At 36.4% G+C, this 13,827-nt stretch overlaps 2 protein-coding genes across 2 annotated transcripts in view; both read left to right on the top strand.

The window, feature by feature from the left end:
- Window positions 1-264: 264 nt before the first annotated feature.
- On the top strand, window positions 265-9,745 carry snapc1b (small nuclear RNA activating complex, polypeptide 1b). The gene is made up of 10 exons (XM_079635304.1): window positions 265-583; window positions 1,097-1,256; window positions 1,651-1,791; window positions 4,353-4,460; window positions 5,617-5,766; window positions 7,356-7,403; window positions 7,576-7,638; window positions 7,784-7,919; window positions 8,000-8,065; window positions 8,150-9,745. The coding sequence occupies exons 1-10, from the start codon at window positions 453-455 to the stop codon at window positions 8,203-8,205; spliced, it is 1,059 nt and encodes a 352-aa protein (XP_079491430.1). The 5' UTR covers window positions 265-452; the 3' UTR covers window positions 8,206-9,745.
- syt16 (synaptotagmin XVI) overlaps window positions 9,709-13,827 on the top strand; it is a 25,093-nt gene continuing 20,974 nt past the window's right edge. The window contains exon 1 of the mRNA XM_079635302.1: window positions 9,709-10,027. Within this exon, the coding sequence (XP_079491428.1) occupies window positions 10,015-10,027 (13 nt within the window). The 5' untranslated portion in view covers window positions 9,709-10,014. The remainder of the gene's footprint in view (window positions 10,028-13,827) is intronic.

Raw genomic sequence — 13,827 nt, 5'->3', positions numbered from 1 at the left:
GCTTTTACACTGTGAGGCATATAAAAGAGAAAGAGATTTGGAAATCAATGTCATTACAGTTCGGAATATATTTCATAATACACAGAAGGGTGTACGATATTCTTCTAAAATATTTAAAGAGATACAGATTTGATTAGAAAGATTAGGATATAGGTTCTTTTTTTTCTTCTCTAATGTAATTGTTCTTTTCGTTCATCGAGGCTTCACAGTTCACACTCCATCCCAGTAGGTTGCGGAAATACACCTCAAACTGGTTTGCCAACTGCCAAAAAACACAAAAGAAGAAGACACTCGTACTGCCTAAACACTAGAGGGCAGTAGGAAAGTGTAATCGTTTCACCGACCAGTGTGTTTATGAGCAAAGCGAGAAACATGCATGAAACGCATTTTTTTTATCAGATTTTTTAAACATGTAAACAATTGAGCCTGTGTGGTCTTGATTAAGGGCTAGGATGGAGAATTTCAGAGGGCCGGTAAAAGCAGACTGCGAAGAACTACTGGCTCGTTTTCAGGCGACCGAGTCAGTTCGGTACGAGCAGTTTCTGGAGGTCTGGAGAGACATGAACTTCAGCAGCATCTTCTAGTGAGTTTGACGACTCGAGCATCTTCAACATATGAAATCACTCACTTTAGATGCAAGTGACAATTTTATACGCATTGCTTTAAAATAAGATTAAAACCATCTTCGAGAAGGGTTTTACTAGGAGAGGCAGTCATACTTCTGCAGCAAAACTCATACTTGAGCTGCATAGAAACCAGCCACTGCTCTTTGATATGTTGTTGAATGTTTATTCTATGTAGTATTCAGTGTAGTTTTATATTTATACATATAAAATGTATCATATCACACAATATTTATATAATATATCATTTATTTGCATTGTATATTGATGATGTTTTATTTGTATTGTTTTATTTATTCCAAATGAGTATATTATATATTTAATTGTATATAATAAGTATTATTATTTTTTATGAACATTACAGACATCTTTTTTCTATTTATTGCTTTGGTGATATTTTATGTAAACCGATCATCACAGTAAAAGGAAGGAGTTAGAAGTTTTATTTCTTTTGTCTCTTCTCTTTTCTGCAGCGGTAAACCAGAGGGAAATGAGAGAAGGATGTTTGCTCGTCTGATCATGTCTGTGGCGTCTCCATACTTCTTTCCACCCTACACTTTCCAGATCAGAGTGGCGGGGCTTTATCTGCTGTACGGGCTCTTCAACTCACAACTCATCACTCCCAAAGAGAAGGTGTGCTGTCACTCAACATCTAATCATTCTTTGCCAGCCTTCAAACAGGTTGCTGTTTGTCTAAAGGCAAATTCACACTGCACCGACAGACGCCGACCAATGCGTACAATCACCGGATAACTATATGTCACTTATCAGACAAGAAAACAAGGGCCGATTAACGGCAACAGACTGATCCGACAAAACACGATGAAGTGTCTGTTGGTCGCTGTCTGCCGGTGCAGTGTGAATCGCCCTTTAGTGTTTCTGTTTAAAGTTGACATGGTGAGTAAATGATGATGGAATTTAGATTTTTGGATAAACAATCCATTTAAATAAATATTTGACGCAAAGATCATTCTAACTCGATTATATTGTATTGTAATTGTTTGACCATCTCTGTGCATGTCTGTAGATCCGCATTGCTCTGAAGGACTGGGAGGATGCCATGCAGTTTCAGAGGGATGCAGTGAACGCTCAACATTATGATGTGCTTTATGTCTTCAGGAAGCTCCTGTCAGATAAAGCTTTCTACTTCACGGCCTTGCCAACACCAGTAGGTTTATAAGTTTAGTGCTCTTGTATCCAAACTGGATACAAGACACAATGTTACAACTAAAAGCTGGAAAACACTACACAAATTTTGTCCCGATCTGGAGTTGATGCTGAAAGTTGCTGAAATTCAAGTTGTTAAAAAGTACCGACTTTGATACCAAGTCGGTGCTGAAATTGAAAAAAAAAAAACTCAAGCATTTTGAGCACTGTTGAATGGGTTCTTAAGACAGAGACATATATGTTGAGCGCGTCAACACAGTGGCCAGTCAGAGGTGTTTAAGAATCTGTTCAACATCGCTCAAAATGCTAGAGGAAAACGTCACATTTTTTAGATTTCGGCACCAAAGTCGAACTCTAATTCAGAGCTAGTCTGCTGATTCTGGACAAAAAATCTTTATAAAAAAAGAAAAGAAATTTAGCTTTGGACTATGATTCCATCCAGTCTGAGGATATATATATATATATATATATATATATATATATATATATATATATTATTAGTGGATTTAACAAGCAATGCAACACATTTCTGCATTAATTTGTTGTGTTTTGAGCAACTTGTAAGTCTGGCAGTATGTGATCTTTGGTCATTTAGTGTTTGATGCCCAGTTTTTCCTCTGTAACCATCTACAAAGTCAGCAATTATATATTGCATAGTGTTTTAAAATCTGTTAAGATTTTAAAAGTTGTGTAAGTTTTTTTATTTTTTATTTGGCGTCTCAAATCCTCCCTTTTATCAACTTTGACGATTCAGTCAGTTCCCTAAAGCCTGGAACACACCAAGCCGACGAACTAGTGCTGATGAAAGCAGACTGTTGTCGCCTCGGGGTAAAAAGCAGCACTTGATCACACCGAGAGAACTACTGCCGACTGTCAGCTAGAATGCGCGTTCTGCGCCTGTGTGTAAATGTGACAACTGTGTATTTCTGCAGATATATTCGTCTATATTCGTCATGCAAAAAGGGAAACCGCAACATTTGTGTTTGCTACAAATACAAATGCAATGCGTGCTTACCGTTTTGAATATCAATTCTGGTACACACTTTCTTTATTCCACTCCGCTCATGTTCAGTTGATATTGAAATATTCACCAAGGAACATTCAGGTAAGATGACGTAACATTAGAACAGCCTTCTATCTGTAGCCTACCGTTTTGACTTCTTTGCTCGCTGTTTTGCTATTATTCTCGTGCACTGACTCGTTCAGTAAGCTGAACAGCCAATCAGAGTTCCCTCGAGTCGGGGTTCAATCTTCAGCTGGCTGGCAGGAACTGCCACTGGCATATCACGTGACCTGTCAGTGGCTGGCTAGTTGTCTGACTCTAGCATGTTTCAGAAACCATTGCTTTTTGGCAGTTTTTGTGTTTTGTGTTCTTTCCTCTCTAGCTCATTTATCATGCATCTGTTGATATGATTATGCTCTTTTGCATAATTGGCGTTTTAAAGAATTGTATCCCAATTAAACCAGTCAAATGGCCGTGATCAGACTGGTTGCTTACTGACGCTTTGCTGGACGCTAAATCCAGTAAGCCGCGGCTGAACTGCGTGTATAACGCTTTGTCTGATACTCGCTCTAAGGAAAAACATTGTTTTCTTTTTATGAATGTAATCGCATGCATTTATTCTTTAGGTACGAGTGATGTTTTAGATAATTTTATCCCAATTAAACCAGTCAAATGGCCGTGATCTGACTGGTTAAGGAAAAGCGTCTGTAAGCAACGGTTGATTACGGCCATTTGACTGGTTTAATTGGGATAAAATTATCTAAAACTTCACTATACCTAAAGAATAGATGCATGAGATTACATTCATAAAAAGAAAACAATGTATTTCCTTACAGCGAGAGTATCAGGCAACGCGTTATACACGCAGTTCAGCCGTGGCTGACTGGATTTAGCGTCCAGCAAAGCGTCGGTAAGCAACCAGTCTGATCACGGCCATTTGACTGGTTTAATTGGGATAAAATTCTCTAAAACGCCAATCATGCAAAATAACATAATCATATCAACAGATGCATGATAAATAGCCTAAGCTAGAGAGGGAGGAACACAAAACACAAAAACTGCCAAAAATCAATGGTTTCTGAAACATGCCAAAGGCAGATTGCCAGACAACTAGCCAGCCACTGACAGGTCACGTGACATGCCAGTGGCGGCTCCTGCCAGCCAGCTGAAGATTGAACCCCTGCTGGTTCCCTCTTTCACTGACGGCCCGACATGTCAAATCGGCCAAAACAAAGCCGAAGAGGACCAATTTCAGCCGACAGTGCGGAACACACTGAGAAAACTTAGTCGGCTGACGCACAAAAATTGCCCAACGGCCGACCGTCGGCTTGGTGTGTTCCAGGCTTAAGGATAAAGTCCCACCCTTTATTGAATATCCTGTATCACTGGGATATGTCATATTATAGTAGAAGAATGCGGTTGGAACGGTGTTACATGTTGACAATGCAGCAGCAGTATATTTTTTTTCTGCTGTGTGTATCCAGGTTATTGATGTTAACAAACTGATTCAACCTGATGCTAACTCATTGCCCAACGTTGCTCATTCTGAATGTTTACAGCTCTGTTATGGGGAAAAGAAGGAAGATAGAAAGAAGACAGAAATCTGTGAAGAGTTTGTTGATCCGTCATCACGCCCTCAGGAACTCATCACCACAGACGTTTTAGAGGTGAGTCACCATGGAAACCATTTTTATAAAAACATGTCAGTCAATGTACCCCCCTGTAGTCAATAATTTTATCCCTTAAAACTCATCTTTGATCACCAAAATGACATATTTAAATGTTTATTCCTTGAAAAAAAAGTCTTGCCTTAAAATAGCTTGAATGTAACTCTACACACTTGCCTCATTTAGTATACGTGGTTCTATGAATATGCAAATTAGCCCTGCCTCCACTCACTCACACCAGCTCAGAGATCCACTGGTTGACGATTTGTGACATCAGAAACACCAGCGAGTTCAAACCGTGTTTTTGAGTTCACTGCAATTTTAAAGGAACACAGCGACTTTTTGGGACTTTAGCTTATTCACTGTATCCCCCAGAGTTAGATAAGTCCATACATACCCTTTTCATCTCCGTGCATGCCGTAACTCTGTTTGACGTGCCCACCGCTAGCCTAGCTTAGCAGAAAGACTGGAGCTAAATGACTCCAGCTAGCATACTGCTCCCAATAAGTGACAAAATAACGCCAACATTTTCCTATTTACATGTTGTGATTTGTATAGTCACAGCGTGTACAAATAACAAGGTCACATGAGACACAGCCATCTTCTAACCGTATACATACTGGGAACTATATTCTCAGAAGGCGAAGCACTGCTACTTCTGCGGAGTGATTTGCTCGCAGCGCCTGAGAAGCCCCGCGGTGAGGAGCAGAGAGTTCGCTCAGAGTGTTGCGCTAATCACTCCGCAGAAGTGCTCGCCTTCTGAGAATATAGTTCCCAGTATGTATACGGTTTAAGAAAATACTCAGCATTAGTGTTGACTTATGAATTTGTACATGGTTTCTCTTAAAGCATATTAAAAACGCCACATAGACATATAAACAACATTAAAAACTTGATTTTCAAGACAGGAGGACTTAAAATATATTTCTGATGTCACTGATCAGTCAAACAAAGACATGATTTAAATATTGATCTTACTGAATTTAACAAAACAAACTTTTTCAGGGTCATCCCATAAAAAAACCCATAATACTTATTTGTGAGTTTTTAAATGCAAATTGGGTTTCTTTGACAACTGAAAAGTGTGCTCAGGAGTTGAGTGTGAATGGGAAGACTGTTTGGTTAACAGTCCATGTGTATTTTTTCTGGACCGCAGGAAATTGGAAATATCCATGAGCATTATGAGGGTATGAAGAAATCTATTTTCGCTGAACCAGACCCAAACCTGAATCTTATCCAACAAAACCTGGTTCCCAAACTAAACGGTGCCATCCTCACCTATTCCAGTTGGCAGTGGAACCGTACAGTAAGTATATTTCTGTATATGAGTGTTACATTATTATTATTTTTTAAAGAAATTAGCATTTTTATTTAGCAAGGATTCATTAAATTGCTCAAAAGTGACAGTAGACAAAAGTTGGGACATTTTGTAAAATGCAATTAAATCAATAATCTTTTTTTTTTTTTATTCCCCCACCTTTATTTAACTGACAATGTTTTTTTTTAATTGTTTTTTTGCAATTTTCAATGTTTTCACTGACAAACTGAGTTGTATTTTGTAAATATATAAAGATTTTTTTGGCTGCGACACACTCTAAAAAAGTTGGGACAGAGGCATGTTTAGCACTGTCTCACATCACCTTTCCTTTTAATTCCACTTTTTAATCATGTGGGAATTGAGGATACTAATTGTTGCAGTTTTGCAAGTGGAATTTTTGCCCAATCTCGCCTGATACATTATGGGCCGTACATTTTCAATTAGAGACAGATTTGGACTGCAGGTGTAGAGTGTCTATGAAACCACTCTGTTTAGGCATATGCAGAATGAGGCCTGGCATTGTCTTGCTTCCCAGGAAAGATGTCATCTTGATGGCAGTGTATGTCTCTGTACAATCCCAACATCCACCTCCACATCCATGGTACCTTCACACGTATGAAAAAGTCCCCCGTGCCGTTTACACTGATGAACCCCATACCATGACAGATGTTTGATTTTGCACCTGCTGCTAATGAAAGTCTGGATGGTCCCTTTCATCTTAAGGACTGAGAACTCAGTCTTTTTTTCTTTTTTTTTGGTCATCTGACCACAGAACACATTTCCACTGTTTTAGACCATCTAAGATGAGCTCAGGCCCAGAGAACTCGCTGACATCTCTGCATTTAATTGATGTATACCTTTCCAAAGTACTCTTGAGCAATAGCATGACGGTTTCTAATGCAGTGCCATCTGAGGGATCAAAGGTCACGCATATTCAACATGTGCGTTTCCTAAATTCTCAAAATTTCTCAAAATTACCTGAATCTTTTCACAGTATTGTGTATTTGGCATTGTGAAATTCTTTGCAATCTTGCATTGAGAAATATTATTTTTGAATTGTTTGACAAATCTCTCATGAAACCTTTGTTTGCAAAGACTGAGACTTAACTTTATCTGGATTTAACTTGGATATTCTATAACCTTTTCACTTGGGTCACTGACCCAACTTTTTTTGAGGGTGTTGCAGGTTGTTTATATTAACAAAATACAATTAAGTTTATCAGTGAAAACATTGGCAAACTTTTCTTTGTTCTTTTGTCAATTAAAAAAAAAGGTTAAAAAGAATGAACAAATCACATATTCTTGTTTTTTTTTTTTTTTTTTTTTATCCCAACTTTTTTGAAGATGGGGTTGTATATATTAATATAAAAAGGTTAGGGAAGAAGTGAAAATTGTATTCATTTATTAGTACATGCAGCCTTTGTGATACTAAAAATACTTGCTAAAGATACAAAATCATTAAAATCTTAGCGACCCAAATTTTTAAATGGTAGCACATAACTATTATTAATTAATTCTGAATATTCTTGTAGTATGTGTGTGTAAACCATGTATGTCTTGTTTGTTTGTTTTTTTAGGAATCTGAGCAGCAGCAGGATGCTGGAGAGGGACCTTCAAATCAGGAAGTAAGAGATTAAGTTAAACATTCATATTCATATCTGTCTCTTTAATACTACATAGTGCTTCATTCCCTCTGCAGCAGTGCAGTAGTGTTGTGATGTTGCAGTACCATTGTTTTATCAGAGGGGTGTGTTATTCTCTGTGTTATTAACTCTGTGGGTTTGTTTCTGCCCAAAGAGCTCCCGAAGAGCCCAACTGATAGCGTCGATCAAGTCCAGATCATATGGACAAGTTGCGGAGGTAAATATAGACATCATACGAGACTGGTTAGATTATTTGTTAAGATTATACATAATAACCTGAACCGATAAGATAAACAAACATTTTACATGAGTAACTAAGCATAAGATTGTTTACGCACCGTTTTCCATCATTTCCATGTTAGGCCTCCAAGTCTAGACGTCACAGACAGACACAGTTGGTCCAAGCAGACGGTGCAGACTTTTCACAAAAGGTCCCGTCAAAAAAGAAGCGAAGCCCATCACTTAAAACGCGCACTCAATTACGATTCAACACTCAGGGTAAATCCTCCCCACCCAAATAATCTCACCTAGTTACGGTTTGTTTGCATCGACTGATTATCGCCACTTCTGTATTCTAGGAAACGAGAGTGAGGGGTTGACCCGGCTGTGGTGTTTGAGTGCAGTGAAAGAAGAGAAGGCACCAGGTAAGCAAACAGATGGGATTAGGTCATGTTGACAGAGTGGAAGAGGAGTCTGTTTAATCCAAGAAGTTTTTTTTTATTTCCCAGAAAAAAGGAAGAAAAAATTCAACTGGAACCCCGAGAAGAGCAGCGATCCCTCTTAGCGTTAAGCACCAACATCGGGACTGTGGTTGGTGGGCCGCCAAGTGTTGAAACCTATTGTGATTTGTGCCTCAAGCTCCAGTTTCCTTTCATTTGGTGATTTTAAACCTTGCTGTTCTTGGGTTAAAAGTCAACATATTCCATGTTTTTAAGGCTGCTCTTTTTATCATTTTATTTTGTATTTTAATATTTGGCCTCAGAATACATTTGATGTTTGGGACAAATGTGAAAAAAACGGACAATTTTATATGAACACTTCTTGTTTTTAGATTAACGCATTGAGTAGCTTGTTACAATGTTTCGTTTTTTTTTTGTGAAGTATTTTACTGTTTTAAATTATTTTTACGATTTTATGATCATTCAAAATGTCTGTTTGGCTCTCCCTGTTTTTTATTTCTCTTTACCTCAGTCCACTTTCTGTTGTGTTTGTGCCAGATAATATATCTCACACACACTGAGAGAAAGAGAAAAACAGAGTTGTGTGTTATTTTGTATGCATGTGGTCTAGTTCTTTCTAACCTGAAGGTTTTATTGATGTACTCATCCGGCTGCTTGATTAAGTCAATATATTTTATCACTTCCAATCCCAGCATTTCTCTCCCTCTCTCATTCATGCCGAAGTGTGGAGTCGCCTGATAATTTATGTCTGCACCACAGTCAGGATTTATATACAGTAGTTCACACCTAATAGGCCGTAGCTTTTAAGGCTAATTCAATACATCTGAATCATAGTGCCTGATTGCACATAAAGATAAGCTTTTTTTCTCTCTGCTTGCTGGTGACATGAGACACATCAGTAATGGAGGGTAAGGGTCTCTATGCACACTGCTAAATTTGAGTATATGGTGTTGCCAGCTTAATCTGTTCCTGACCTGGAGATTGTAAAATAATAATGCTTTATGGAAGAAAAAAATAATAATTTTTTTAAACAGAATAATTGCATTAGCTTTGGGTTGATTTTCTTTCATTTCAAGTAATTAACTATTATTTACCATTCTACACAGTTTATTTACTTTCTCCAGTAACAATGTACAACAATGTTTACATAAATCACATGATAAGTCTGTAATTTTTGTAACTGTTCTAAAAGAAAATGTTTTATATGTAGTATTTCATTGCTATTTTTTTATTTTTTTTTTGGGTCATTTGGTAACAATACATCTTGTCAAACAAAATGACGACTCATATTTTATTTCAGGCGTGCTGTTAGCTGACTCTCCTTGGTAAACAAGTAGGCGCAACTGGAAGGATTTTTTTTTTTTGCACAGTATACGAAATTATTTCTCTATTTGTTTGGATTATCATAGTCTTACAATGTAGTAATATTTTATGAAAGACTGACTGGAGAGTTTTCAAGACAGGTTTAATGTGATTTTCATATAAAAGATGAAATAGCCCCTGATACATAGCCACATGTCGCTGCAGTTGGAGCAACACCAATTAATGTATGTAGAAAAGTGAATATGACATTATTGATAAATAATTGAGCCTGAATGAAGGATTTTCTGGACTGAAGGGATATTGGCGCAGAGAGCAGCGAGCGCGCAGCGCGTTCTCGTCCAGATGCCAGCGTACCCGTATGCGTTCTCGCCCGCGAAGCAGCGAGTGAGTCCCTATGAGTGAGTCCCGGTGGGCTTCTCCGCCGTTGCCAGCAGGTTTATTAGGAACAGACGGGGTGATGCGTGCAGTCGGACCGGTTGTCTTCGCCAAACCTCTTTGATTCCCTGGTGCTTTATACTTATGAAGATATATCGAACGATATTGATCGACAGGGCGGGTGATTGACGCCGCGGGATCAGTGCAACGCGACCATGGCATCAGATAGTAAGTATCGCGTGGCTTTAAACGATGTGAATTTATTTCTGATCAAATATCGTCATAAACAGTATATCAGTTTGTTTATTGAAGCTCATTGGCTGATTTTGCTGCAGCAAGGCTGAGCGAGGAATTGCCCCAGCATCATTATTAATAGGTTTTATCTCCTCTTCTTGACATAATATCAACTGACATGTCATTCAGACGATTATAAACGCGCGTGGAGAGTTTCATGATATGTTTTATATAATCCATGTTCTGGCATTTGCTAGTGTTGCTGTTTCTTTCCTCACCTGCTTCTTGAGCTTGTTTAATTTTTAATACGTTAATGGTTAAAATGTTGTTTTTTAGTCAGTCTAGTTTTAAAGCACACATAATAATGGATGCTTAAAACATTTCTCACTTTTTTTTTCTTTTCTTTTTTTTTAAGAGGGTTGGATTGCTTTTAACAAATCACTGTCCCCAATTCATTACTGTAATTACAACCACACCAAGAATTTAGAAAACAATTTAGTTTTTCAAACAACTGAATGGCTTGAACTTTAAAAAAATATAATACATTTTAAGATTTTTATTGTTTAGATGTAGGTTTATGAGGCGTTACTCAACCTGTCAGAGTTTGAATTGATAAACAATTTTCACATAGTCATATATCTCCAATTGAAGAATCACATATCAGTGTCATATGGCATACAGTGCAGCCATCTTTATATATTAATAAACCTTTTTTATTTTTTATAAATAAAAATATATATATTTTTGGCCTTGCTGAAAGCCCTTCACGCTCCAAATCAACTTTGTTTTAGATCTCCAAAAGGAAATGCAAGACCAAAGTACTGGATAGTTCAGTTAATAAATCATTAAAGGCATCTATAATGAAATGCAGCCGTTTGTTTTGTGAAGGGATGACCTCGGCCACACATGGGGAATATTTCACAAGAGTATCTGCTCACCAAACTAAAATTTCCATATCATTATGATGTTGTAATAGCTTCTGGATAAACAAGCGCCCACGATAAATTAAATCCTCACTTGCATACATTCCCACACAAGAGTCAACAACTACACTGTAGAAAAGGATTTTTCAAAGTTGTAAATAAAACTAAGATTACTGGAGTAACTTCATAATGTCATGTTTAATACAATGATTTGCTTGCCGTTTCATACTTGTGAAATTTGCAGTGTATATAATGAAGGTGGATTTTAACTGAAAGGTTGAACTGTGTTTTCAGTAAAAGGGTATTATTTATGAGGGCAGGTTGCCATAAATTGTACATTTTTATGTTTTATATGCTAATTTGATACAATTTATAAGTTTCATCATCTATTGGTTAAAACAAAAGTTTTTTAATGTTTACACTTTTTGCTTTATTCCAACTTTTACTTTCAACATTTGGCTTAAAAGCCATAGCTTATAATGAATTTAAATTCCGATATGTTTAAGAACGGTTACTTTTTAAATTATTTTAGACAATATTTTGCCCCACATAGTGCTGAGTGTTTTCTTGGACAAATATTTGAAGACATAAATTACACTATTTCTGGGAAATGCCCCATTTATTTGGACAGTCAAAGAAAAATGGGTATATAGATGACACACATTTCACAATGTGATTTTGATTCACAATTTTGATTTGATTCAGAATAGATTCATTTGGATAAATAATTAAATATTATGAACAGTACAGCAAATTTTCAAAAAAATAAGCAAAAGCAAAAAAATTATTCTCAACTAATGCTGTAAACTACAGAAAGTCAGTACATTACTGTAATATTGAAGGTTAGAACTGATTTGTATACAAACACTTAAATTACACAAATCAATGTTTTTCATGCACCTATACCTAAGAAATTGTATCTTTTCTTTTTTTCTCATGAAATAATCACAAGCCTTTAGTTATCAGCTTTTAATTTGGCCTGCAGAACAAATGCTGGTGTGTGTGAGGTTCATCCAACCCTCCTTTATGTATTGAGTGATTCATTCTCATTTACCCGCGGTTCGGTTCCTCGTGACGTGAGAGATAGAGTGGTTTTATGATCTCAGGTGGTGTGTGTGTGTGTGTGTGTGTGTGTGTGTGTGTGTGTGTGTGTGTGTGTGTGTGTGTTTTGAAGGAGGAGACAGAAATGGTGGAGATAAAGACTTTTAAGGGTTTTATTATGTGTGTTTTAGTGTGATAACATTAAAGAGACCCTTCCCACATCTTTAAAAATACATTCTGCTCCAGCATAAAATATCCAACATATATTCTACTGTGACCTGGTGGATGAGTGAGAATTTCGAATCTTCTTAGTGTCTCAGTGACCTACTTTCTGACCCATCTGTGATTCAGGTTCTGGAAGTTTTTAAAGGAACTTGTTTGTATATGAATGCTTGTGAGTGAGCTTTGTGCCCTGTTATGGGTACTACTTAGGAATTGGTTTACAGATCTAGCAGGTGGAATAATTATTGCAGAATCTAATATTTTTGTTCTTGGGTTGGTAAGATTTTTCATGTTTTTAAAAGTCTCACCAAGCTGCATTTATTTGATCAAAATAACAGGGGGAAAAAATTTAAAATTTGTTATATTGTGAATCTTATTACAATGTAAAATAACTGTTTTAATATATTTTTAAAATGTAACATTCCTGTGATCATGGCAAAGCTGAATTTTCAGCATCATTACTTCAGTCTTCAGTGTCACATGATCAGAAATCATAAAAAATTAAGGTTTCAAAACAGGATTTTCTCAGCGGATGCCATAGAACTATTTTTGGTGTCCCACAGAACCTTTCAGTGAGCAGTTCTTGTTCAGTTCAGTTGAAATGGAAAGGTTACGTGGATGTTGAAAGTTCTTTATGAAACCATCTTTACCAATAAAGAACCTTTGCTATATGCTGATAATCTGTTTATTTGGTGCTCAAGAAATATTTCTTATTATTATGACAGTTTTTAAGGATTTTTTTGTTGAATAGAAAGTTCATCGGAAACAATTTTTTTGAAATAGAAATATTTTTTAACATTGATTGTAACATATCTTTAATGTAGTTTTTGCTCAATTTAATGCATCCTTGCACTGAATACAATATTGTATATATATATATATATATATATATATATAATGTGTGTGTGTGTGCAAACAAGTCTTATCTTACAACATTCTGCTAAATGTATTCGTTTTACAGGAAAACAGACACAAATATTTATATTAAATATATTTATTTTAAATATAGTGTCTAATGTCTATCTATATTTGTCTGTTTTCCTGTAAAAAATAATACATTTACTTGAAAAGCAGAATGTTGTATAATATAACAAATATCTATCTACATATAGATTAAGATACCAATTAAGATTTTTTTTTTAATCTAGTATATTTGTGTCTGTTTTCCTGTTAAACTAATACATTTACTTGAAAAGCAGAATGTTGTAAGATAAGACTTTATCCCCAGCATAAATTGAATAACATTTTGTTGGCTTTTGTGTTTTTAAAAAGGAAAACAATTAGCCAGTAAGGGTAAGATAAGTGAACTCTTTGTTTGTAATGACACCATCAAGGCTTGGCCTGTGAACTGAAGTGTTGTGATGTTTTTTTCTGTATGTGCAAACTTTGTTTTACTCGGGGTAAACTAATCTTTAGGGGAATTTAGATTTTTGGGTCTATAAGAAAAAAAATAGTTTGCCTGATTCATGTTTAGAATATAATGAGGAGAGATTTTGGGAGAGAACACTTCAGTTTTCAGCTGTCAGGAAGGGTGTTCGAGCCCGACAGGAAGCTTCCTGAAAAAATGGAGAGAGACAGCATCCTGTATTAATTAACTAAAGACAAGCG

This window comes from Phoxinus phoxinus, assembly GCF_949152265.1.
Source record: "Phoxinus phoxinus genome assembly, chromosome: 14".
NCBI classification, from domain to species: domain Eukaryota; kingdom Metazoa; phylum Chordata; class Actinopteri; order Cypriniformes; family Leuciscidae; genus Phoxinus; species Phoxinus phoxinus.
The sequence above is the reverse complement of the archived record's forward strand: the minus strand, read 5'-3'. Positions and strand labels throughout refer to the sequence as shown.

Excerpts from the sequence above, each read along its gene's own strand:
- snapc1b (XM_079635304.1), top strand. The coding sequence starts at position 453 with ATGGAGAATTTCAGAGGGCCGGTAAAAGCAGACTGCGAAGAACTACTG. Across the intron at positions 4,461-5,616 it reads TCACCACAGACGTTTTAGAG|GAAATTGGAAATATCCATGA; the intron begins GTGAGTCACCAT and ends TCTGGACCGCAG. Across the intron at positions 5,767-7,355 it reads GTTGGCAGTGGAACCGTACA|GAATCTGAGCAGCAGCAGGA; the intron begins GTAAGTATATTT and ends TTGTTTTTTTAG.